We start from the raw sequence: 27,345 nt of genomic DNA on the forward strand, positions 1-27,345 counted from the left end.
TTTCTAACTTATTTTATGATAATAACATGCTGTCATAGGAGTAAAAGAAATGTATGGCACAATATTCCATTAAAGGATTGTCCATAAAGTCAGTTATAATAGTACGAGAGTAATCCCAAAAGTAAGGTCTCCTATTTCTTATAAGTACATAGACCTGATTATTTCTACAATGGTTCACATCAGTTTACAGCTTGAACATTTAGCTATTTTTCGATATAATCACCATTTCTGTCGATGCATTTTTGTAGACGCTATGGCAATTTTTGTATGCCAATGTCATACCAGCTCGCCGGCATGCTGTTCAGAAAGTTATGAACCTCTTCTTTCACTTCGTCAGAACTGAATCGCTGGGACCGCAATTAACGCTGACAGGAACTGTGAGACTCTGAAAAAACTCAAATGGGCAATTCAGAACCGGAGAAGAGGAATGTTGAGCAAGGACATACACATTCTCCATGACAACGCTCGCCCACACATCGCTCGGCAAACTGTTGCTCTCCTGCAACAGTTTCAGTGGAACATAATCACCAACCCACCCTATTGTCCTGACTTAGCGCCCAGTGACTATCACCTGTTCCCTAAATTAAAAGAACATTTGGCCGGAAAGCGATTCAGCTCCGACGACTAGGTGAAAGAAGAGGTTCATAACTTTCTGAATAGCATGGCGGCGAGCTGGTATGACATAAGCATAGAAAAATTGCCACAGTGTCTACAAAAATGCATCGACAGAAATGGTGATTATGTCGAAAAATAGCTAAATGTTCAAGCTGTAAAGTGATGTAAACCAACGTAGAAATAAACAGGTCTATGTACTTACAAAAAAATAGGAGATCTTACTTTTGGGATTACCCTCGTATATCTTGGTATATGACTTATTCATATGTCAAGTTCATAAGTGTTACTAATGCATCCAGTGTATAATGCTTCTGTTTTAGATACTTCACAATGGCCTATGGCCAAAATTGTACAAAAGTACAAAAAATAAAGATAGTGTCAGCTGAAGGCATCAAGAAGGCATTTAGAAAAACATTTCAGTAAAGTTGTGAATAATTTCTAAAAGAGAAACCAAACACAAAAACTTTAACTGCACAAAGAAAACTGACAAACTAAATATAAGTGAAAAGATTGGTATTGAAAGGGATAGACGATTTCAAGCAATTTTGTGGAGTGATCGAAAGTGACTGTTACTTCACATTCACACTGTGTTCGATACAGCTTCTGCAATAATGTCTGCAACGTTGTTTGTTGCTATTACTAATGTTTGCAACATGTACCAAACACAAGAACAGTGTTGTGTGGCTGTATAGATCACAGGAAACTTTATTTCTGGTCTGTTACCCCTAAATGACGTTATTCAACGCTAGTGTTTGTTTATACTCTATCCTACTTTGTGCAGTGTTGCTTGTTGTGTTGTGTTCTGTTGTGTTGTATTACATGTTGTTACATTTCACAAAATGGAATAGACAAGAAACCAGACATTCGAAGTTGTCACACTCTTTGAGGCAGAGGGGTATCTCAGGCATGTATGTAGCACCTACTATAAAAATACTAACACGAAACAGAACATATTACAGAAAATCGCTATGGGACTTAGTACTAGTAGTGAGGTGGAAGAAGTTCTGTTTCTTGAAAATGATGATGATTTGGTGTAGTTTTAATCTACATATAAATCAGTGATCAATGAAATGTATATTTCAATATTGTTAATAAAACTGAATTACCTTTACATAATCCTTCAATACTTTAACCAAAGCTTCACAAATTGCAGAAACTACACAGTCCAGTCACATTAATGTGCCCACCACATATGTTCAGTATCAGTGTGCAATTACCGCTCACAGACTGCAGGTGGCAGTACCACCAGTGGAGGGTATATAAAACATGTCAGGGGAATGCGGAAAACAGTGCAGTCTTTGTCATAATGTGGAATCGGAGTGATTTATCTGACATTCAAATGGACATGATCATTGCCTTTGACCCAAGGATGGAAGCATGTCCAAAATGGCTAAGCTAGTAAATTGTTTCTGTGGCTGTGTGGTTAAGCTGTATTGAGTATGGAAAAATGACAATATCCAAAACTGATGCCGAGGCAACTGTGGTGCACGATGAGACATAGATTTCAAGAGTGAACAACGGCTGCAGAGATGTGTACAGGCGAATATACAGGCGATTGTTTAGCAACTGACCACACAGATGAACTAACGAGCTAACAGTGTCTCCTCAACGAGTGTCCAGCGAACATTGCTGCCTATAGGCCTCTGCTGAACGCACTTGGTTCATGCACTCATGCTGACTGCTGTTCATCGACGACAAAGGATGAAATTGACACGCCAGTACCGTAACTAGACGTCCATTGAGTGGCGACAGACGGCCTTTTCAGATGAATCACGTTTTATGCCTCATCGGACAGATGGCCGTTGGTGTGTATGGCAGACACGTTTGAAAACAAACACCCTGCAACAACTGTCAGAAAGGTTCAGGCTGGAGGGCATTCCTTGCACGATATCGTCATTCTAATAGGCACAATGGATCTATACAAGTATTCATTTTTCCTTGGGGACCATGTCCATCCTTATAAACAGTTTGTTTTTCCTCAGCTTAATGTCATCTACCTGCAGGACAATGCAATGTGTCGCCCAACTCTCAGTGTATGTGTGTGGTTAGAAGAACAACAGCATGAGTTTATGATGTTCCCATGGCCACTTAACTCTGTGAATATAAACCCAATCGAGAATCTGTGGGACCACATGGATTGGATTCTCAGCTGTGAAACTCAGCACAGCAGGTCATGGTAATGGAGTCAGCATGACTCCACATCCCTGTTGCTACCTTTCAGAATCTCACTATCTGCCTATACGTCTCACTATGGTCCATAATCTAAAAGGTATTTATTCAGGTGTTGAACAGGTGGTCACATTCATTTGACTGGACAGTATGTTAGAGACATAGCTGGCTTTGAAATTTAGAATAAATATGCACGGCTTTAATAGGAATCTCCTGTTGCCAAAATCCGAGGAGAAACAACACGTCTATGCTTCACATGAGTTTTTTTTTTAAATTTGTGTCTTTCTTTGAAACAACTGGCCCTGTCAAATTAGTTACAAATACAATATCAGACAGTGATATCCTAGCGAAGGTATGAAAGTTAGAACTACCTTCCAAATTCAGCTTGCACAGCTTGCCATTCCCACCACGTTTTTTATACTACGTTTTGTCACTAATGCTGACTACTTAGTCTGTCTGCTCAAGTATTATTAATGCAGCATTACATATCATTTATTCATTCTCTGGATGCGAATGCAAAATGTGCGATATTTGCTACCAGTTAAGCATATTAGATGATGTGAATAAGTATGTAGAAATCTTTGTCACTAGTGTAGACAGGGACCTAAAGGACGAACACAGTTGCAAACACCTTGAAGACTTGATGAAACACTGTTGCATACAGAAGCATGTTTTTAAACTCAGTGTAAACTCGTATTTATGTTACATCAGAGCCAAATTTTATTACGCGGAGTTTACGCAATGGTCAGCAAAGCGCTTTTCATCTGAAACAATCGATTGGGGACAGATCGATTGGTTGCAATCGTTCTCGGATTTATGAAAAGTATGACGACTTTAATAGAATTATATCACAGTGTCACTAACTGTTAATATTACTACGAGGTCTGTAGTCTAAAGCAGTTAAATTGTTCCTGCATAAGATCCACATTTTACAGCTAATCTCACATTCATATTCAACGCCATTTGCTTGGAAACGGTGAGCTGCTATGCTGCCACATACCGAAATAATGTTGTTTATCTGCATTGACTGTCTCTAAAGACTGCAATAAGGTCGAAGTCCGTTCAATGAGTCGCCATGTATAATGTCCCTGCTATTACATTTTCGTTTCTCTCTATCTCGTAGATTTCTTCCTTCTACCTTGTCCTAACATGGGATAATGCACGAATCATTAAACTGATTTCATTGTCTTACACGAGGCTTCCGTTTGATTATAGCCATTAAGCCTTGAATCATTTTGTGTCACCTTTCTGAAGCAAAAGTTACAACTGCACTCCATGGAAATGGCATACCAACTAATTCCAAACTCTACTTTTGTCTTTCAGGTAATGAAATTCATGTAATGTGCTAATTAGATAGTTTATAAACTTAATATACTCATTGTTTTGCTTATTCTGTAATTTTCTATCAATGAAGAACCCAGTTCCATTATAAATATGTGATATCAATTAAACATTTTTTTTCTGTGGTCAATACATTGGACTTATATTCAGGAGGAAAGCGGTTCAAATACTTGATGAGATGTCCAATCTACATTTAACATGGCATCCCTAAATCATTTAAGGCAAATGACAGGAAAAATCCTTGGGAAAGGAGATGGTCGATTCCCTTCCCCATTCTTCCCCCAATGCAAGCTTGAAGTCCACACCTAATGACGTCATCGTCGACAGGACATGAAATCATAATAGCCCTTCATTCTTTCAAATAAAAAGTTTTACTCGTTTCTTGTAGTGTCTATAATATTAACTATGTGTTGACCATAGAAATATCTACTCTGTGGTGTTTCTTGGTGATATTTACAATGATCTAAGTAGTATATACTGACCTTTGGAATTTATAATAAAGTATAAATATCTCTGGACTGAGAATAGCGTATTACACATGTTCTCAAATCAAAGGAGGGAGTGTCACATGATTTCAGGATATCACTATTTTTTCACGTTACCCACAGATTGCAATTTTAGTATGATGCATATGTCTTGTTTTTACAAATTTCTTTATTGGTAACTGCTATGGTGAACTGCTGCTGCTGTTATGGATCCAAACACGAAGGTTGGAACTTTAAGGTGGCAACTATTTATTTACAGCTTGTACAAAATAGATACATGTTTCAAAGTTTTACTGACCTTCAAAGTAGTCACCAGCATTGTGTATCACCCACTGCTGTTCATTTTCGGAACACAACATACGACTAGCTTAGAGACAGAAGTGATGACACTTTCTGCAGGACCTGACCATCATTTTGCAGGACAATGCTTAAGCACGTACAGTGCAAGCTGGAACTGATTTATTTGACTGATGGGGCTGCTAAGTGCTATACCACCTACTGCACTCCCTTGACTTAAGCCCTCGTGAGTTCAATTCGATTTCTAAACTGAATGCAACACTTCACAGCATTTGTTTCAGAACTGCTACACACTGCTAAGAGTATCCTACGACTTCCACATCGCTGGCAACGGGTTATACACAATGCTGATGACTACTTTGAAGGTCAGTAAAACTTTGAAACACATATCTATTTTGTATGAGCTGTAAATAAATAGTTGCCACTATTAAAGTTCCAACCCTCGTATACATAAGTATATGAAATGAGGAACAGTTATTTTTCGTTAGAGAGTCCTACAAGAGCTAACTATACCAGTAGGAGGCGCTTTATTTGTTGGAAAACAACGTAACCTACCCTTCATATAGGAGGGCTATTTTCTGTCATTGTGTAACCACGTCTGTATACAAGAAAATAGATAGATCAATTTGACAGCGTGAGAATATGTATCAGTCAACCTGTTGAATATGTACACATTCAAAGCTATGTTCATCTACAGAGAAGGTATTACTCAATATTCTGATCCATTTCTTCTCTTCTATGCAGATTTTTAAACTACTCTGCTTATTTTAAGACAGTCGCAATAGTAAGCTAAACTATTTGTTTGTAAGGCATAGGGAATAATTACGTGTGGGGTGTGTGTGGGTGAGAGAGAAAAGGATGGGTGGAAAGAGTGTCTATCGATAAGAAATCATCACACTGAATGCAAATTGTCAAAATTAGATAGAGAAATCAGAAAAGAACAACACACACACTATTTAATAATTGTAGCAGCTTTACTGGATTTTTTTCTTTAGTTTATTATCTTCACAGTTCGATTAGAGTACATAAAATATTAGTATCTAAAATACCATCTAAGCCATTCATGTATGTTATTCTGACACATTGACCTGTCACATAGTAGATAACACTGCAGGACTAAAATAAATTTCGCAAACACAACTTAATTACAAGAGCTTTGTGAAGCCTTATTCCTAAGTTAGTGTATCTGTACAGGTGAGTGAAATACATATTTTTGATTGCTGAATATTTCTTCAGTTACTCGAATGTTGCCAAATAATATTTATTCTGTAGTAAATGCTGATAAACCAAAATATCATGGCCACCTGTATAATAGAATATTGGCCCACCTTTGGAGCACAATACAGTAGCGATTCGCCATGGTATGGTTTCGACAACTCCGTTGCTAAGTTTTTGAAGGTATGTGACACCAGATGTCTATCCACATGTCACGCAATACCCGTAAATTACGGGCTAGTGATTTGTGCGTTCTAGATGTGTTCCATTGGTTTCAGATCAGGCGAATTTCTGGCCACGATATCAATAAGAGTTCACTACCATGCTCCTCAACCCACTTCAGGACGATTCTGGTCTTGTGACATAGACAGTTATCCCGCTGAAAGAAGCCATCACCGTCAAGGAAGACATCAAGCATTGAAAGTACGCAAGTAGTCAACAGTAATGTTCACGTAGTCCATAAGTGTTATGTTTACAGCATCTGTGAGCTCTCAGAACACTGAAGTACTCTAAAAAACCATGTGGAACTGTTGATGCAAGGCCCTTACATTGCGATGTGCATGCAGAGTAGTGTAAATAGGAGCCCGAATTTCCCTCCAAAAACTTAGTAATTATGCTTGTAAGAATACAGCAAGCATACTACAGCTCTCCAGTTGCCAAATATATCAATGTTACTCGTAACTGAACGCGAGCTGCCGTGTTATCTCGTAAGCATATATCTGAGTCCCGCATAAAGCAGGAAATATACCTCAAAAAGAATTCAGAAGTAGGTTTACTCTTTCATTTATTTTTCGACAGACACTTTGTGCTTTTCTCTAGAGTTTTTAATGTCCCAATTGATATATCTGAGAAATCCATTTTCGCACCTGACATTTATGGGACCATAACGTTGACGTTTCTGTAAATTCTTGAGCTAAAATCTCCATAATTACATTTACGCTAGCTCGCTCTATTTCTGTTGACCGCATCTTTAATACTGTGCCAGTAGGGAATCGGATGCCCTTGTGGAAACACTTACTGTCCTCTGAAGGAGATGATGGAGCGACGCTTGTGTCAGTTTTTTATGCCTGTCGAAATGAAGGTGGTTAGAATAATCGAACCTCCTTTGTCGGAACCACAGACTGTGGTCGGAACTGTAGGGTATAGTCGAAACCACAGCCGAAACCGTGAGTCGTAACCTTCGACCGTTGTAACCAAAGACGTTCCTAACCTCCATGGTCGAAACGCTTACGCCCAGTCCACACGCAACGATCTGTCTGCGCAGACATCGGCGCAGATGTCTGTACATGCAAAAGATCGCTGCAGATGTGGTGTGTTCACACGACACAAACCCCAATCTACTACTCGCCCGCCATCTGCCGGTGTAGAAAAGAAATTTCAGTGGCAAGCGACTACGATCCCCATTTTGAAATATAGAAATGGAGGAAGTTCTGATGTGGTCTGTGTTCGAAACTTGTGTTGCAAAAAACATTCAGACCAACCGCAGAAAACAGAGAAAGCGGTCAAAATGTTGTTGACAGTGGCTGCTAAAGCGAAAGCAGTTTTCTCACGTAAATTTACTGCGAGAGTTGCAGGGCGAACCTGTTTTGTTTTACATTACCTCGTGTTCCATTTCCTCGCACATTGACACTCCAATTTTATCTTCAATTGTACTCCTGCTTGGTCTTGGCCTTTCTTGATCACTAAGTAAGCCAAGCAGATCAAAATACTATAACGTTGGCTGGTATACTTGATATACTCCTACACCAGATCTTCTAGATTTCTGAACCTTGGATAACTCTTTTCGGTAAACAGTTCGCTGACAGACTTAATTTACTTGACTTGCTTTCATGAACTCATCCTTCAGGACAGCGTAAATAGCTTCACATGTGTTGGGTATTATTTCACTCAACGCTTGTTTCGATATTGCAGTTGAAAATTCCAAATCCTTGTAGCTCCTTCCTGTTCCTAGGAATCTTAATAATACCGCCAGCCGTTCATGAGGAGAAATCGCCCTTCTCATACAAGTATTTTTTCTCATAATGTGAGGGGTTACAAGCTTTAAGAGATAATTATAAGTTTCGATATCCATCCGCAAATAATTTTGCCAGTTCGCAACGATTTTTTTTTATTATTGTTTCTCTGTTTGCCGAGGCGTCAACTGCCCGCAATTTTTCAACTAGAGCATTGTATGCTGCTGTCTTTTTGTCTCGGTCACTATTATATTCTTTACTTTTAATCTTCCACAAACCTGGGTGGTTTCTATATATTTCAATGAATTCACTTACAAACTCTCGAGAACACTGACGAGTATCAGCCATTTTAATGCCCTGTGCGTACAAATGCAAACACTAGACTGAGCAAACAGCTGTTTCGCGCCAGATTTGCGGCGATCTCCTGTCCACACGCTCCAACTTGTCTGCGCAGATGTGGTTTGAACCCACAGATTTGAGAGGTTTCGCTCAAACCTCCAACTGCAACTTCCAGGTTTGCACACACCTCAGGTTGGTGCAAATATTCTGTCCACACGCAACGATCTGTCTGCGCAGATGTGATTTGCGCAGACAGTTCGTTGCGTGTGGACGGGCCTAAAAATAACGTTGGCTGCACTGTTGATATGTGTTTGTTTGCTGTAGGTTACTAATTTGTTTACGTTTTAGTCTGCAAGACATTTATAAACACGGGCCGTAGGGCAAAATGCCAGGAAGAATAATGCCAGACTACATGTTTGTGGAAATGGGAGGTACTGCAGCGTTGTGTAGCATTTTTTATTACTTGGCGAAAACTCAGTGGTGACTTCATAATTATGACGGAGTTCGCCTGCGTTATTACTGTAGGGGCTGTGTTTATGTTTTCATGGTTCAATTTTTGCAGTTACCGGTGTTTCGCGTCAGTGTGATAATGTAACTGCTATGTGCCGTTTGTAACTCATTGTGATTTGTCTGACAGATTCAACAGATCGCTCGAATACTGTTAAGACCTATTTTTCTCCCGGGGTTTACCATATTTTTTCCTCTTTATTGATAAAAGTCGCTGAGGTCTCTGCCGGTGTTTTGTAACAAATGTTATACAAAAACGTCTTTTTGGTTTTATGACAATGTATGGCACAATGTGTTGTAAAAAGAATCCTTAGGTTGTCGGTGAACAGGATATTGTCAGGCAACATCTGAGGCCGCGTTGAAAGAAGTGGCATTTAATTCGAAATGGGAAGATGATATAAGTACGTAATGACAACTTGTGGACGATGAAAAGGCAGGCTGATAAAAGATGTGCGGTTGAATGAAACGACTTGCTAGAAGAAATAGTCCATTTACTTAATGGCTACGTTGTGTGAGATATTAGTAGAGAAACAAACGTCTTTATGCTAAGAATCATGATATACAGGTTGTAATGGGAAGTTATTATAAAGCTTACATTGCCGTTTCCACACAGTCACATTTATAGTAATAATAGTATTAACGTATATATTGGGCACAGGTACTGATGCTTCCCTTTGAACTGTTATATCTTGTCCTATGGAATATGCTTGAATTTTGATTTTTATACAATACTTTACTTTCGTTTGTTGGTTTCTAGACCACAATAGTTAACAATGCAATACGTGCTCCGATAGACTGTTGAAGTCATTAACATTGCGATGATTCAAGCAGAAACAACCAGTGGTTGAAGTCACTATGGACACAAAAAATTTAGCAAAATATCTTCCTATATGTTCAATACGTGACAAACTACAGTGGGGTAAAAAGGGGTTTTGATCGGGGAAAGGAACGAAGATGAGTTGTTGCATTGACAGCGGGGACATTAGAAATGCAGGAAAAGCTCTGATTATGGAAGGACAAGGAATGAAGTCAGCCATGCCCTTTGCAAAGGAAAAATCCTGACAATTGGCTGGATTGATTTACAGAAGCCATGGGAAAACTAAATCTGGATGGCTGGAGAGGAATTTGAACATTGTTCTCTCGAATGTGAGTCCATTGTGCTACCCACTGCGCCCGATTGCACACTATTATTCATTGGGGACGTAAATGTAGCTATGCAGTATGCTTCATGTATAATACATTGTGATGTGCATTGCAGGCTTGGTCAGTTCACAACGAAACTTCACCTCCCAACCTAACCTTGATAGGCTATGCTACAGCTCTGTTTGCCGCCATGGAATAATGAAAAAATAGTAAAAAGAAATAAACATGTATATTGATGTAGTGTACAACACAATGCAATGTGTCATTCACTCAGTAGATCATCTCTACTAGACCTATATAGGTCTAGTATACAACACATCAGCATCTAAAAATATTACATATTGTAAACAAGACATAGGACTGACATCTACAAATGAAATGTATAAATAAAAAAAATCCCTCACTCCATCTACACACATTATTGCTTCATGATTAAAAGAATACACATATAGTTGTGTTGTACACTAGACTCACAATTTCCTGTTTTAATTTTAAAAATTATTATCTAATATTTCATTCAGTATTACTGCTGTGAAACAACTGAATTTTAATATCTGACAATAATTCCACTTCAGGTGAAGTTCTATTATGTGAGACAAGAAAAGAGTCACCTGCCAATATTAAAGAACTAGATGATATGTAGATGTTTTGATTTGTGCTGTCAAAATGTTAAACATTCGTAACTTTCACTGCCAGCATATGCATTTTCATTTGTTTTACGTATGCTATTACAAACTATGATATTTAAGTATTGGGATAATTCTGGTTATGTGTCTAGTACTACCGTTCTCTCTACTAGTTTCTTGGATGCGCAATATGTTTATTTGTGGTTTTCAGTCTGCAACCACATTGGTATCTTAAATTAGGCAATTATCATCATGGTGATGTCATTTGACCCTTTAAAAAGCATATAGAGGCTCAAATCTTCCCAACACTTCTTCATCCTATCAGTATTGGCCTTTCGTCTTTTTAGTGTGTTTGAATTGAAGGTGGTTTTCTATCAGTTGTTTGTTTGTAAAAATATGAGAATCACTCCTCTGTTTGTTTGTAATTTCAGTTGTTGCACGTTGATTAATTGTGACTTACTTCTACAAGATTGTTTTGGGTGTTGGCTAACCATTGTACTTTAGTTTTTGGCTTCCATTTGGATCTGTACTCACTATAAGTTCATGAAATTTTAGATATTTCTCTTGTAAATTGTTGTCAAGGAGTGCAGTTCTGAGCGTCTTTGCATCCAGATACCAGCTTGGATCTTGAGTCGAAATATTTTGAACAATATCTATCGTTCCACTTTCTCAGTGGCATTGAAGAAAAATTTCATATTACCATCTTGACCTGTTGGTAAGATTCTTCATTCACATTTTTCAAATATGTAAAAGCTGAGGGCACGGCCTCCTGAAAATATGTTGACACTGATAGTTAGTGGTGGTGGTGGTGGTGGTGGTATCTTAAATGTGTTGAGTGCTTGTGGAAGAATGACTGTCTGATAGTAGTGAAGTTTGGCTTTGGTGGAATGCTTTTCGTGTTGTAGGTATCCAGGTTATGCCAGCCATGCCAGTGTTCTCAGTCATTTCACCCAAGTATGTGAAGTGTTTAACCTGAGTAATATTGTCATATCTTGTCTTGATGGATCCAAGGTCTTCACAAAGCAAGTCCATGTACTGTGCATTTTTGTAAGAGATTTGGAGACCAGTTTTGATAGCAATCCTGTGGAGCTTTTCTGTGGTATGTCTGGCTTTGGTACTGGTTCCGGCAATTACTGCTAGGGCACCACCAAAGACAAGACATCTGATATTGATTCAATTTTGTCACTGTTCCACATTTTCTTTCTCTCATAGTTTGATTATCATATGTAATACCATAATGAATTGGAGGGGAGATAACCCCTCATATTGCCATACTCCTGTTTTTAGTTTAAATGGTTTGGATTATGTCAGTTATTTTCTTATGCGCACCATGTTCACACAGGGTAGTGTGGTCAGTTGAGAGAGAGAGAGAGAGAGAGAGAGAGAGAGAGAGAGAGAGAGAGAGAGTGTGTGTGTGTGTGTGTGTGTGTGTGTGTCTCTCTCTCTCTCTCTCTCTCTCTACCTCTGTGTGAATCAGTACTTAGTGTCATCTTTAGTTCTCGAGCTGTTCTCCACAAAATCAACCTAATTGAAAGCCCACTTTTATTCACCTGCCTTCTATTATTTTAGTTCTTTGGCTCTAATCTGACAAATAGGTTATGAGTGAATACAATGTAGGCAACTGGTGGAAGAGAATTGCTCTGGTAATTAATTGTGTGGGTCCATATAGGCAACTTTTTTGTGGTGGGTGAAAAGGAACAGTTTTCCAATATACAGGTATCCCAGTTCGGTTTCATGAAGAGTACTCTAGGTCATTGGTCTCTTACTTAGCTTGCATTTCTCATGGATCTCTTGCCCAGCACAAAGTCCCAAGTGACTGAAAAAAAGAGACTGCTGTATGTAAGAATGGTAAAAGAGTGGACCCGCAAATTACAGACCAGTATCCCCAACATTGGTTTGCTGCAGAATCCTTGAACATATTCTTAGTTCAAATATAGTAAATTTTCTTGAGACTAACAAGCTTATGACCAGGAATCAGCATGGTTTCAGAAAATATCGCTCGCAAGGAACTCACCTTGCCATTTTCTGACACAATATACTGCGAACTATGGGTGAAGGGCAGCAGACAGATTCCATATTTTTACATTTCCAGGAAGCATTTGACACCATGCCCCACTGCAGACTTAACATAGGTGTGGGCATATGGGACACGGAATATAGAGGAATGTTTCATACGAAATGTTGGCTTTGACTAGTGACGTAGGAAACATGCGACAAACGTCTTAAACATTATGGTGACTATAATGTTATGTTACTCTCAATTTTTTTTTTCAAACAGGCTAAAGTACAGATCAGTCTGTCACCACATCCAGGTTTTTTGAGTATCACATTCATTCACTTTGAGTATCGTATTCAACCTACACCTCAGGCTAGGCTACAGATCAGTGTGTCACCACAACCAGTTTTATTTTTATTTATTTATTTGTTTTTTCTTTCGAATTCATTGACTTTGTCAACTAAACAACAAAACTGTGAATATATGCACCAAAAGTGACGTGACAGCAGCCATTAACATTATGTCACTGGCCAAAGCCAATGACTCATATCAAACATTCCTCTGGATCCTAGAATAGGTTCCCAGATATGAGAACAGCTCAAAGACTTTTTAAGCAATGAAACCCTGTATTTTGTCCCCAACAATGAGTGTTTATCAGGGACAAGCATATCATCAGGAGTGCCCCAGAGAAGTGTGATAGCGCTGCAGGTGTTTTCTGAGTACATAAATGATGTAACAATGGAAAATCCAGGTTGGAATGTAACAATATTATGAATAGGAAAGTTGCTACTCACCATATAGCGGAGATGCAGAGTTGCAGATAGTCACAACAATAAGCAGATAGGCCTATCTGTGACTCAGCATCTCCGCTATATGGTGAGTAGCAACTTTCCTTTTCATAATATTGTTACATAAATGATCTGGCAGAGAGGGTGGGCAGCAATCTAAAGCTGTTTGCTGATGATACTATGGTGTATAGAAAGGTGTTGTTGAGTGACTGTAGGAGAATACAAGATGAGGTAGACAAAATTTCTAGCCGGTGTGAGGAATGGTAACTAGCTCTAAGTGTAGAAAAATGTGATTTAATGCAGATGAATAGGAAAAAATAATCTGTAATGTTGGAATATGGCATTAGTGGTGTACTACTTGACACAGTCATGCCATTTAAATACCTGGTGTAATGTTCCAAAGCCATATGAAATGGATTGAGCATGTGAGCATTGTTGTAGGGAGTGCAAATGGCTGACTTCGGTTTATTGGGAGAATTTTGAGAAAGTGTGGCTCATCTGTAAAGGAGACAGCATACAGGACGGTAGTGTGACCTATTCCCGAGTACTGCTTGAGTGTTTGGAATCTGTACCAGGTTGGATTTAAGGAATACATCGAAGCAATGCAGAGGTGAGCTGCTAGATTTGTTACCAGTAAGTTCAAACAACACGGAACTCTTACAGAGATGTTTTGGGAACTGAAAAGGGAATCCCTTGTGGGAAGGCGACTATCTTTCGTGGAACACTAGTGAGAAAATTTAGGGAACCAGCATTGAAGCTGACTGCTGCCAACATACATTTTGTGTAGGGACCATGAAGATAGAAATGAGGGTTTATACAGAGTAATATAGACAGACTTCGTTCCCTTGCACTATTTGCGAAAGGAAGTGACTAGTAGTGGTACAGGGGAGACTCCACCATGCACTGGCTTGCAGAGTATGTATGTAGATGTAGGTATTATATTGGTCTCTCATATATTCACTACGTTGGCTTGCAGTTGGTAAATCATTAGTTTGCCCCTGATCTTGAGCATCTCAACAATTATGCTGTCTCCCCTGTGGTAGTTTGTTGTTTTTGAGGTGTAATATGATATTATACATCTGATTGTGTTTCTGTGGAATTGAATCTTGGTTTGGATGGCTTTATTGAACTGCAGTTTTTCTGGAGGAGTTTCACAGTTGTCTCAAAGGAATACTACAGAATGTCACAATTAGTGAACAGGGGTTGACAAGAGGTTCGTGAACTTACACCACTTATTGCCCAAACCGCCTGTTTCTGAGCCAAAAATATCCTTTTAGAATTGGAAGAGTTACCCCAAAATATAATACCATATGACATAAGCAAATGAAAATAAGCAAGGTAGACTAATTTTCATGTCAATCGATCACTCACTTCTGGTGCCATTCGAATAGTAAAAATGGCAGTATTAAGTCTTTGAACAAGATCCTGAATGTGGGCTTTCCATGACAGCTTACTATCTATCTGAACACCTAGAAATTTGAACTGTTCAGTTTCACTAATCATATGCCCATTTTGTGAAATTAAAACATCAGGTTTTGTTGAATTGTGTGTTAGAAACTGTAAAAACTGTGTCATACTGTAATTTAGTGTTGTTCTGTTTGAAGTTATTGCAGATTCCTTCCAGTGCATTGAAGTGGTAAGCGTGTTTAATTTGTCTGATTGTTTTGGATGTTTGCTTCTGTAAAAAATACAGCCAAATATCTGAACTTTTGGAAAAAAAAAGACATTCCCTTGAAGGAGGACAGTGATCAATGTATTGTGAATTTCTTTTTGTTTGATATGATGTGTCTGAAATGAAAGGGAGGTCTCTGGACTTCGTGGCTATTCCAGTTTTTCCAGACTTGGATGTGGAATTCTGGGGTGCTGTCATATTCTGGGTTCAATCACCTGTGTTTTCATTTTTAAAGAGTAATTCCAAGTTTCCATGCTGATTACTGAATGGTCTCAAACAGTGCATCCCATGTTTGTATATTTGTCTGAAGTGACTGTATAAATGGCTGCAATTTAAGTACCATACTCTGGATCCTTGTGTAGTATTTTAGGTTTCTAATATTTTTATGATTAGGTCTGAAGCAGATTCTGATTTGTAAGAGATGATGATTGGACTCTCTTTAATTTTTGCATACTCATACATTCATTATTTATGGGGAATATTTTCTGGCGATAGCTATATTTTTGGACTAGATTTGACCAATGTAGTTGACTGGTTATTTCCAGGTGGTCATTTTTCACGGGGTTTCTTAAGGCATATGGATGTTAACTGAAGGTTGACCATTCTACATGCATGCATTGTCTTCTTGTATGCAGAGAAATTCATAATAACCTACGTGTACTCTCTTTCTCAGCCAATTTTCACATTAAAGTTTTCAATGGAGGTTGAAGTTGTGACCAGAACTTCTCATCTTTATTTTCATTAGTTTCATTGTTCACAGGAGCATATGTATTCACCAACATGTAGGCCTTGTGAGCACATTTAATGGCGAGAAAAGAGAGATACATTCTGTGATACTACTAAGTCCAGGAATGCAGTGCCTAATATTAATACCATGCTGTTTGTGAGTTTAACTGTAGGTTTTACTTGTGTATATGGCATCCATATGAATCAAAAGAACAATAATCAGAAAAACATGTTTCGTTTTGCAAGTGTAAGAACTGTGACACTTTCACAGATATTTGTCAATAACTTGTGTTTCCTTGTTTTGTTTAACATCTGTGTGTTTGTAGTACCAAAAATTTGTTTTCTGTGCTTTGAGAAGTTTGGGGAAACTCTTGGTTCTTCTTTGCATGCTGTCCTGTTTCTTCAGAATCAGAGTGGCCCATATTTGTCTTTGCTAGTAGCAGCTCAGGAATGATGTCGCTCTGCTTCTTGTGTTTTCTGCATGTTTAGTGCATGGTTGCTTTTTAACTGCTAGCTGTAAGGCTGGTGTGATATTCAGATATATATTTTTTGTTCAAAATAATAGGACATATCTTAACTAAATCGACCCAACTGACTTGGCAGCTAGTGACCTTGTAGAGATTATCATAAAGGGTTTTCATGTTTCAAATAATTCCATATTCAAAACAGCAACCAATTTAATTGACGTTGCATATAAAAATTCCAATTGATTTGCTGTTTGCAGGGCAAAACTAATATTCCTCATCCAACTTTACTAAGTTTTCTGTTCTTACATCTTATTTTACATAGCTTTTGTTTTCCATGAGTGAAAATTACCATTGAAAAAAGGTAATGAATGCTCCAAACTTTCTGGAAGTACGGGTATTCAAGAGTTTATTAACCCTTTTGTTATTAACAGCTTGATACAAAGCATTTTTAAAATGTTACTGTTTTCCAGCTCGAGAGCCGTGGCCATCCGATGCCAAATTATTCCAACCTTATGAAGTGGAACAGATACTACTACCAGACAATGCAAACTGTCTTGCTGTTCAGGCTTACCTTCGCATGTGTGGTCTCAAATATGAAGTTGAGCTTCGCAGCAACTGTGAATATATGTCACCATCAGGTATGAAAACATTAGATTCCACAGTTTGTGCAAATAATGGCACAATTTAATCTTACAGAATTTCAGAATTAATTGTTAATTATCTAGTTGCTTTACTGAGCACAGCAGTGTACTCATCATCTCAGAATAATCTTGCCCAAGACTTGAACAGACTTCCAGCAGTAATGCAAATGTTAAGTGCCGATAAGGGCAATTTTAGCCAGGGAACGTTTCCTAGAATGAAGCTGCATGAGTTTCACATATAAAACAGGAATGTAGTTTTGGGTAATCAATAGGAGATTAGAAAAGTCACTGAGCACTGCAGTTTAAATCGTTCAGTATTCCTTATAGATTATTTGTATTTGGGGATAAAATGTTTCAGAATGTTGTCGCTGCCACCACAGCTTCAATTTTGTTTTTACTACTTTTGTTTGGAATGGAGGCTGTGGTTAGGGGCTTATATGTAGCATAGCTCCAAGTCTTAGGCTTAGTTAGGAGATCGCAGTTTGGTTGCAAATTGGTGTAATCAACAAATTTGTTATTGTGAGAAGACTCTCAGTGAACAGTTTACCTATTGATTAAAAAGATAGTAAGTGATCCGAGGTTACAGGTGTCTCACAGTAATTTGTGTTGTATTTTTGGTTGTATATCACGTGTCACATTTGCATTGTTTTGAAAAATATTTTTTGAACTTTCACAAGTTTTATATCTGCGTAGTGTGTAACAATGCTGCAAAACTGTTACAGTTGAAATAAATGTAACTCTAGTAGCCGAAAGTGGCTGACAAAACTCGGGAGCTGAATCCTCTAAGAGGGGACAAAACTTGATGTGTGAGTTAATTTATGGTGGAGCAGAGAGTCTAAACACTGTCTGCACAGATAAAAGCACAAGACATGACTAATGTGAGTGATTGAACAACCAAGCATGCAGAAACAGAGCACAGCATGAAGTGAAGTCCGGGTCTGAAATAGTTGAAGTCAGTGTGAGAACTAGTGGATCTGGCCTTTTGTTGCCAACAGGCAACCACGTTCGCCTGTGGCTCTGCCCATTCAGTGCTCTACATTCACTGTCTGTGACAGCTTGCAAAACTACTCTGCCACAAGACCCACACCAGCTCCTCTGTATTCACATTGATGTCTGCTCCCAATGACACTAAGTTGCTCCCGCCTGAAAGGCCACATAGTGCCAAAAATGACTAGGTTTGTTCTGTGACCATCGTTGCAAAACTGGAGGGGGGCACGAGATTCCCCAGCGGAGGGTCTACTCCAAAAGTAGGCGAAGCCAACACAGCTGACACTTCCAGAACAGTGGAAGACTGTGAAGGCTGGTGTAACAGCTGGTCCACCTGTCTTGGCGGGCATGAGAACTCATCCAATGGTAAATGGGAAAAGGAGGGCATAAGTTCCAGTTCCATGGGTTCTTCAGTGGGAGTCATGAGAGTGACTGTCATTGGCATCCTATTCCACAAGTGGGAGTAAGACCGACATCCTCCACAAAAAAAATGCCAACCTTTGTGGCCTACCACTACAGCTGGAAGCCACCCCTGCTGCCAGCTGAAACACCAGGATCAAATGACAGGAGAGCATAGTGGGCCACAATGGTCCGGGGCATTTGAGTCGAAGGTGTACTATGTGGTTGTTGGTGTGATCTTGGTTGAATTCAGCTCTCCTGCTTACTGTAGTCAAGCTTTGCTGTCTTCCTACAATTTGTACCCCTGATACCACCCTCCATTACCAGATTGATGATTCCTTGATGCCTCAGGATGTGACTTTCCTGCTTTTAATCAAGTTGTACTACAAATTTCTTTTTTCCCCAATTCATTTCAGTATCACTTCATTAGTTTTCCAATGAATCCATCTAATCTTGAACATTTTTCTGTAGCACCACTTTTCAAATGTTTGTATTCTCTTCTTATCTGAACTGTTTATTGTCCACATTTCACCTCTGTACAAGGATAGACTCCACAAAGATACTCTTGAAAAAGAAATCCAATCATTTAAATTTATGTTCAATGTTAATAAAGTTGTCTTTTTCAGAAATTCTTTTCTTGCTATTACAAGTTCATGATATTTTTGTTAATCAGTTATATTTCAAGCATTATATAGCATGGGAAGACTTGTCTGCTAGTTGGATTTAGGTCGTTACTACTGTAATGTTATAACCAACTTTGAACAGAAATTTACGGGTAATTTTTTTTTATAGGTAGAGTACCCTTCCTCAAGTGCGGTGCATTTATTGTGGCGGAGTTGGACCCTATAATTTCATTTGTCAACAGCAAGGTAATTTTTCTGATTTTAAATACTATGTTTATTTTGGCATTGAATAAGCTGTTATAATCTGCCTCAGCTACAATGTTTGGTTGAAGTGATAATACTAGATAACATTTTTTGTTTGTGTGTAGGTGAATCAGTTACCTTCTTGTAAATGATGTAAATAGCTATAATTCATTTTATGGAACCAATGAACAAAAGAGAGAGAGAGAGAGAGAGAGAGAGAGAGAGAGAGAGAGAGTTCAATTTGGAGAAACAAGCTGAAACAGCTAATCTCTGATAAATAAGAAAAGTGTGACACAGGCCACTTATATTGAAATAAATTTGTCATTAAAGAGTAACAATATTTTCTAGATGGCCATATTTACAAGCTTTTTACCATTATTTTCTAAGCTGTGAATAATAATTTTAAAAGTTGTTTCATTTACTGTTTTGAAACATTAAATTGTCTCATGGGAGTCTGGCACAGTTATACTTGCTATGGCTTCATTCACTGATATGGTAATAACATTCATTTGATATGTGTATATTTAATTTAATTCTAGGAAACTAGTTACCAAAGACGCTCTCCCTTATTCCTTATCTCATTTTTAACTTGTTGGGAACTTCTTAACTGTATAGTTACGTGGACTTATTTGTAACTAGGAGCAAATTGATAGTATTCTTTAAATTAATCTTCTTCTCTTTTCACCGTTGGGGCATTATATGTGCATAAAGAATCAATTTTTTTGCTAGTAAAACAATACTGACACAAATCCACATTTAACATACTATTTTGTCTTAACTGCTTTTTGTTTGCAATACCATACCACCATGTAGTGCATTTTGGTTTAAGCCATCACCAGAAACACATTCAAAAGTAGTTCTGTACACAGAATATTGTCAGATGTTTATGTATGACACTCATCATAAACTAGTGTTGCACATAAAAACCTGACTACTTACTGTGTATTGATATGCTTTTAACTGTGTTTCTTATTATAGCTTAAGCCAGAATGCCTACTTTTAATTGTGGCCTCATAGCCTGATCTTATATCCTTTATTCACAAATCCCCAAGCTGCTGTGAGCTCTCATGTCATGGTCTCCATTATTGTTCTATTTATCTAAAGTTTCCGGTCTGTTATTGTTGTTGTTGATGATGAGGACTATTATTATTATTATTATTGTTATTACTTACTGTGATTGTGGCAGTTATATTTTTCACTGTATTCCTCCAGTTGGGAGAAAACTCCAACATTGTAGTCTTCAGACCAGATGGCTATTAGTGTACACTTGTGGTCAATCTACCTCTGCACTCTCCAGCCCATTGTGTGGTATGAAGTGGTTTCATGGTGTACCAGAATCACTTTGCCCCCCCCCCCCCCCCCTTTCCTGTTTCATTTGCAAATAGTGCATGGAAACAGAGATAATTGATACTCTTCTCACACACCAGTTTCTCTTCTTTTTTTACCCTTGTGTCCATTACACAAAATGTTATATTGGGAAGTGGGCTGCAAGAATTGCTCTGTGCAATGCATAGCACCTTTCTTGTAGTATCGCCCATTGGAGTTTGTTGAGTATTTCTATGAAGCTATGACACTGACTAAACAAACTTGTAACAAAACATGCAGGTCGAATTTGAATTTTTTTCCTTCCATTAACCAGACTTTGTAAGGGACCCAGATTAATGAACAGTGCTCGTAAAATGGTCAGACGAGGATTTTGTGAACAAACTTCATTGCGGGTGAATTACACCTTCTTAGAATTCATCTTCTCAATCTCACTCTGACTTCTGTATTTGTTTATATTGCCATTCCACCTTAAATTACCCAAGACGTGTACTCAGATATTTGACAGCTGATTGTCAGTTGTACAGTCATTCATTATTGCCTTCTTTTCTGCTTACGGGCATTACATTACAATTCTATACATTGTGAGTTAGCTGTTAGTTTTTGCTCCAAGTGCTGACTTTCTCCAAGTCATCTTGCATTTCTAGCAATTTTCTAACTATACAAACTCATCATATATGACAGAGTTGTCTGCCAACAGCCTCGAGAGAACCAAGAAAACTATCTACCAGGTTCTGTAGATATGTCATGAACAGTATTGCTTCTGTCTTACTTCCTGAAGACACTCCAAAGAAAACCCCTCATCTGAGTAGTCCCTGCCAGAGATCCGAATGGGGGACTATTTTACCTCCGGAATATTTTACCCAAGAGGATGCCATCATCATTTAACCATACTGTAAAGCTGCATGCCCTCGGGAAAAATTACGGCTGTAGTTTCCCCTTGCTTTTAGCCGTTCACAGTACCAGTACAGCAAGACCGTTTTGGTTAGTGTTACAAGGCCAGATCAGTCAATCACCCAGACTGTTGCCCCTGCAACTACTGAAAAGGTTGCTGCCCCTCTTAAGGAACCAAACATTTGTCTGGCCTCTCTCAACAGATACCCCTCCATTTATGGTATGGCTATCTGTATCGCTGAGGCACGCAAGCCTCCCCACCAACAGCAAGGTCTATGGTTCATGTGGGAGGGGGGGGGGGGTAGAATTCCAGGTTATAAAAGATAAATTGTGCAATAGTAAGATGTTGTACTACCCAGATATGAATCTTCTCCCTTTCTGTTTAGTGTTGGACTATGGAATAGGTTGTGAGCTATTTCAGGAAAAGCTAGTCGATGGAAAAATTGAACACTGTAGTGTGGCATTCTCCAGCCGCATGCTAAATAAGCACGAATGGGGATACAGAATATCGGAGAAGGAGATGCTCGCAATCATGCTTGGATTTAAGAAATTCCATGTGTGTCTAGAGGGCAGAAAAGTGACAGTATTGTCGGACCACAAGGCTCTGAGTTATCTCCAGGACTGCAGGATACTGAACGACCGCTTAATGCATTGGGCAATGTTCATGCAGCAATTCGAATATGAAATCCGTTACATCTAGGGTACAGAAAATTGTGTTGCCAATGCTCTGTCCAGATTACCAGTGGGGGCGGAAGACGATGGAAGGAAGGAGCCGAACAAATTTAAGCTACTGTATATGAAGGAGGCAACAGCCTTGCCGCAGTGGATACACTGGTTCCCGTGAGATCACCGAAGTTAAGCGCTGTCGGGCGTGGTCGGCACTTGGATGGGTGACCATCCAGGCCACCATGCGCTGTTGCCATTTTTCATGGTGCACTCAGCCTCGTGATGCCGATTGAGGAGCTACTCGACTGAATAGTAGCAGCTTCGGTCAAGAATACTGTCATAATGACTGAGAGAGTGGTGTGCTGACCCCATGCCCCTCCTATCTGCAGCCTCCACTGAGGATGACACGTTAGTCGCACGGTCCCGGTAGGCCACTCGTGGCCTGAAGACGGAGTGGGTATATGAAGGGGGTAGCGGGGGAGAACGAAATTCATGCGGTGTTCAAAGATATGTGGCGAGCACAAAACGACGATCCTGAGCTGAATCACATTAAGGTGAATTTCGACAGCAAGGGATACGAGAAAATACCAAAATATTTTAAGATACACAAGGAAGTGTTATTCCGGCAGAAAGATGAAGAGACTGACAAATGGAGACTATGTTTTCCCAATAAGTATGCGGAACAGTTGATAGACTACATCCATTTAAGTCGTGGACATTACGGGGCCGAAAAGTGCACCAAAATCCTCGAGGAATACACCCACGTAAATACCCTGGCCAGGCAGGTCCGCACGCAGCTGGCGGCATGCGGACATTGCCAACGGTTCAAATACTGCATGACCGCCCAACAGGGGGAAATGAAAAGCATTATACCTATCAAAGTGGGCGAGTTACTGGCTGTGGACAATTTTGGCCCACTACCCACAGAGTGCGGCATCATGAAGTACATCTTTGTTGTGGTGGACGTGTTCTCTAAGTTTATTAAACTGTATCTGATACGGAAAGCGAATGCTAAAACTCTGATCGCCAAATTGGAGAAGCATTATTTTGAGAATATTGTAAAACCAGTAAGGCTGTTCTGTGACAATGGATCACAGTTTACTTCGAATGATTGGAACACATTCATGAACGACCAGAGTGTGCAACATATCCGTATCCGTACCACCCAGTGAGCAACGCGTGTGAACAGTATATGTGGGAAGTAGGACATTTATGTAGGACGTATGCCAGCAATCGTCATTCCAAGTGGGTGGAGTACGTGAGTGCATTTGAGGACGTACTCAACAGCGTAAAAAGTAAGGCTACGGGGTACTCACCTTTGGAAGTCATGACCGGGGTGAAACCAAAGTTCCTACTCACAGAAACAGTAGAATTCCCACCACGAAAAGCTGAATTGGCTGTTGAAAGGGAACAGGCAGTAAAAGCCTGCATGAAAAAGTTAGTCACTGAAAGGAAAAGGCGACATGATGGATGATACAGACCGATGAAGTACAAAGTGCTTGCACGCACCAAAGAGTGTTCCAGCGAAGTGGACAGGGAGATTAAGAAATTATTCAAGTTATACTATGGACCATTTGTTGTGAGCAGAATGCCCTCATCCAAATGCATTAGCACTCCGTTTTCAGGCCATGAGTGGCCTACCGGGACCATCCGACCGCCGTGTCATCCTCAGAGGAGGATGCGAATAGGTGAGGCGTGGGGTCAGCACACCACTCTCCCGGTCGTTATGATGGTATTCTTGACCAAAGCCGCTACTATTCAGTTGAGTAGCTCCTCAATTGGCATCACGAGGCTGAGTGCACCCTGAAAAATGGCAACAGCGTATGGTGGCTGGATGGTCACCCATCCACTCATCCAAATGCATACCCTTTAAAATACCCTGTCTCAGGAAAACCTTTGGGTCTAAAAAATGTGACGGATCTGAGGCTGTATATAGAGAAAGGGCAGAAGTGAAAAGCTGTTCTAATCTGTAATCAGTGGTAGTAATTTTGGAGAGATAATTTATATGTTTTACTTGGGGATTCATTAGTAATTTCTTACTTTATTGTGTCACTCTGCGTGTGCAAAAGGGGGAAGATTAGGCACTGAGGGTGCGTGGAGGCCAGTGAACTCATGAATTTAAGTAAGATATGTGTTGATTTTTTGCTTTGTATAAGAGTGTGGCATAGAATTTAGTGGTCAAATTTGAAGTGTATTAAAATTTTAATTGTATGTGCACACATTTTTTGGTACATGGGGGTAGGAAGGATTTATTAAAGTGAGTTAAATAGAACTTGGAGGAATTTGAGCTTACTCTGATTCAGTCGTTTGCCTTATGACTTTGTTTCTAAAGTATTGTTTCCACTGGAGGGAATCTTTGGCGAGGATCCTGGTTGGTTTTGGGAAGTGGTTTGTTGATGGGTTTCTACTTTTGGTTTTCGTTATAGACATATTTGTCACGATAAATGGTGGATCTCGGAATTCAGAGGCAGACACGATTTCTGCGAGGCACTCAAAAGACTGATGTGAGTTGATCAATACTTCGTGCGAAAATCCGTGTGAGCGCGTGTAGTGCGACGGAAAAAATTAGTGCAAAAAGATGCCTTAGCGCTGAGTGACTGGTACAAGACATGCTTACAAAATCGCACATAAGTGAGTGAAAGTGCATTTAAAAATTTTACATCTTGTCAAAAAAAAAAAAAAAAAAAAAAGGCAGGCATTTATTTAATATGCCGTTTCGTTCATAATTTGGGTTAGTTTAAGTTTATTTTGAAATTCATGCTGCTGCCACACCATGACAAAAATTTTGTAAACACTATTGGCCTGGCGTTTAATCAGAATATTGTGTTCTTTGAAATTTGGTTTATATGTACTTGTATGAACTAAAGGATGCTACTTCTGAACATTCTGGCAAGCTAAAATGTTAATAAGTGGAAGTGTGTGAGGTAACGAGTGAGTTGTGGCGCCCTGGAAATATCCTAAGTTCAGAGTTGGCGGCCACTGCTGGTGCCGCACAGCAGGACTGAGCTTGTTGCATCCCCATAGTGCCTCACTACAGCCAGAGCACATGGTCCATCCAGCCATGTGTCTGGGAATTCTGTTGTGACGAGGACGGTGCTTTGTGTCGATGAAGGAGATGCGTATGCCGAGAGTGCCAAAGATGGCGGACTTGTGAAACCATCATGGCAGACATTTCACAGTTTGTATAGAAATTAATAGTAGCCAGATGAATCATGATACATCAAAAAGAAACATGTACATTACTATTATTTGCATGACAATTCTGATGGTGTAATCAAATTTTCAATATCTTTATTAGTTTAAAGTTTAGTATCTGACTGTAAATTATACAAGTTACACCCAGCAACGAATTTCCGAAATATAAACGCTTCATCTGATTTTGTCGATCGCCATGTCTTTAGAAAGCTATTAGTGTAAACGTAAATTGGTATGAATTACAGGCATGTAACTTAAATAGTACATGAGTTATTGGAGGTCAAAGTGGCCGATTACTATCAATCGCGTCAGGCTGTAAGTACTCCACAGTTGCACGAAAAAACAGTAACAGCATGCTTATAAATATATTTATTCATCTATGTCTTTGTTTGTATCCAATATATACTATTCATGAAGAAATTGGTTAAATATTTACTGTGTTTTAGAAAGCACAGAGACATTAGGCTACTAGCCTACCTTTTGTTCTATTACTTTGATATATGTTTATTTAAATTTGTTTATGTATCTAATAATGTGTGTTAGAGCACGTCTATGGTCCATCCATAGGAATAATTATGTAATTTCAAGTTATTTAAGAGTAAATCCAGTATTTAGAAAGTGTTTCATTATGTTTGTGTATGTGCGTTTGCTTGAAGATATGGCGGGAGCGCTCTAGCCAATCACAGTGCTTGTAAATGGGGAGTTCTGGACAGGACGGCTCAGGACATGGGAGGTGCTGGATGGCATGATTGGTGCACAGTGGTGGGAAAGACTTGGAGTGGAGCAGTTTGCGTGGTCACGGAAGATAGAAATATTTCGTCGTGCTGACTTGTGCACTTGTGAGATTTCCATGGCTTCTACAGTGAAGACGTAGTGTGTGTTTAGAAGTGAATATCTCATGAGCTTTGTTGTCGTTCAGAACTAATTACGTGCAGTAGGAATCTATTGTTTGCCTGTTATTCAACTTATATTTTATTTAATTACTGGACCATCGACACTAGTAAGTGTTTTGCAGAAATATACCGCATTCTCAAAAGTACTTCAACTATCATACTCATCATTTTAAGTCGTTAAGTTAATACCTGCAGATTTTATTTAATTGCAATCTTTCATTTATAAATTTATATGTTACATTCATAATTCGCAATTGCTGAGTGATAGAAACCTTCGACCATTCGATTCATGTGCGTATTATTATCGTATACTGTAAACTCAGCCGTATTTGGCCTGTAATGCGGCAACTACGTATCCCAGCCCCTAGACAACGAAACCAGCCAAAACGTTTAATATTTCAACTCTGAGTTGGAGGGTACGTGGTTGAGGGCCACCTCATTTCATTTCATCATTATATTGGAAATCCCACAGAAGTGAACAGTCATCTGCATTTAGTTGTTACACTTTAGGTGCAGGATTATCATAACTCAAATTTTGAACACTCTTTATGGTGTGTACAGCAGCTCTTGTCATAGTACCATCATATTCTAATTCTGATTTAAACATCGAACAGAAAATGGATGCTGGTAGTGGCAATTCAGTATGCCATTTTTTTGATTATTCTAAATATATGATTAATTGAATGCTGCTTTTGCCTGTTCATGCAAAGATTATATCCAGAATTTTTAGATTTGTGGTTTGTAGTGCCTTTGATCCCTTTCTGTTTCTCAAATTTTCAGTTACTCTCATCTTCGATTGCAAATGGGATATTTTCATTTTTTTCTTCTGAAAGCTGTATCAAGTGAAGTGATCCAGATGTAAGGTTATGAACTCCCATTTGGAAGGAACAGGATTCAAGTCCTCATCAGGCCATCCAGTTTCCCATATCACTTTATGTGCATGGCAGGATTGTTCCTCAGAAAAGGCCACAGTCAGTTTTTTCACCACACATTGTTTGTATCTTGGTGTTGGCAGGTCTTGCTTCAAAAGATTTTTTTTCAAATATTCTTATCATAGTTCTTCATAAACTTCACCCATACCACCACCACCACCACCACCACCACCACCATGAGAAACGGCCATAGCCATCGTAATGATGCCTA

At 39.1% G+C, this 27,345-nt stretch overlaps 1 protein-coding gene and 1 pseudogene across 2 annotated transcripts in view; both read left to right on the forward strand.

Moving 5' to 3' along the window:
* Positions 1-8,712: 8,712 nt before the first annotated feature.
* Positions 8,713-27,345, forward strand: part of LOC126248232 (metaxin-2) — a 48,970-nt gene continuing 30,337 nt past the window's right edge. Inside the window, exons 1-3 of one of the 2 annotated variants that reach the window (XM_049949059.1) lie at positions 8,713-8,844; positions 16,809-16,976; positions 19,158-19,234. In XM_049949059.1, coding sequence (XP_049805016.1) covers positions 8,799-8,844; positions 16,809-16,976; positions 19,158-19,234 — 291 coding nt within the window. In that variant the 5' untranslated portion in view covers positions 8,713-8,798. Of the gene's footprint in view, positions 8,845-9,781; positions 10,067-16,808; positions 16,977-19,157; positions 19,235-27,345 lie in introns of those variants that run through there. The other variant, XM_049949060.1, reaches the window with a different exon arrangement.
* On the forward strand, positions 22,253-22,370 carry LOC126250099 (5S ribosomal RNA; annotated as a pseudogene).

The sequence above is a fragment of the Schistocerca nitens genome, chromosome 3 (assembly GCF_023898315.1).
Source record: "Schistocerca nitens isolate TAMUIC-IGC-003100 chromosome 3, iqSchNite1.1, whole genome shotgun sequence".
Lineage (NCBI taxonomy): Eukaryota > Metazoa > Arthropoda > Insecta > Orthoptera > Acrididae > Schistocerca > Schistocerca nitens.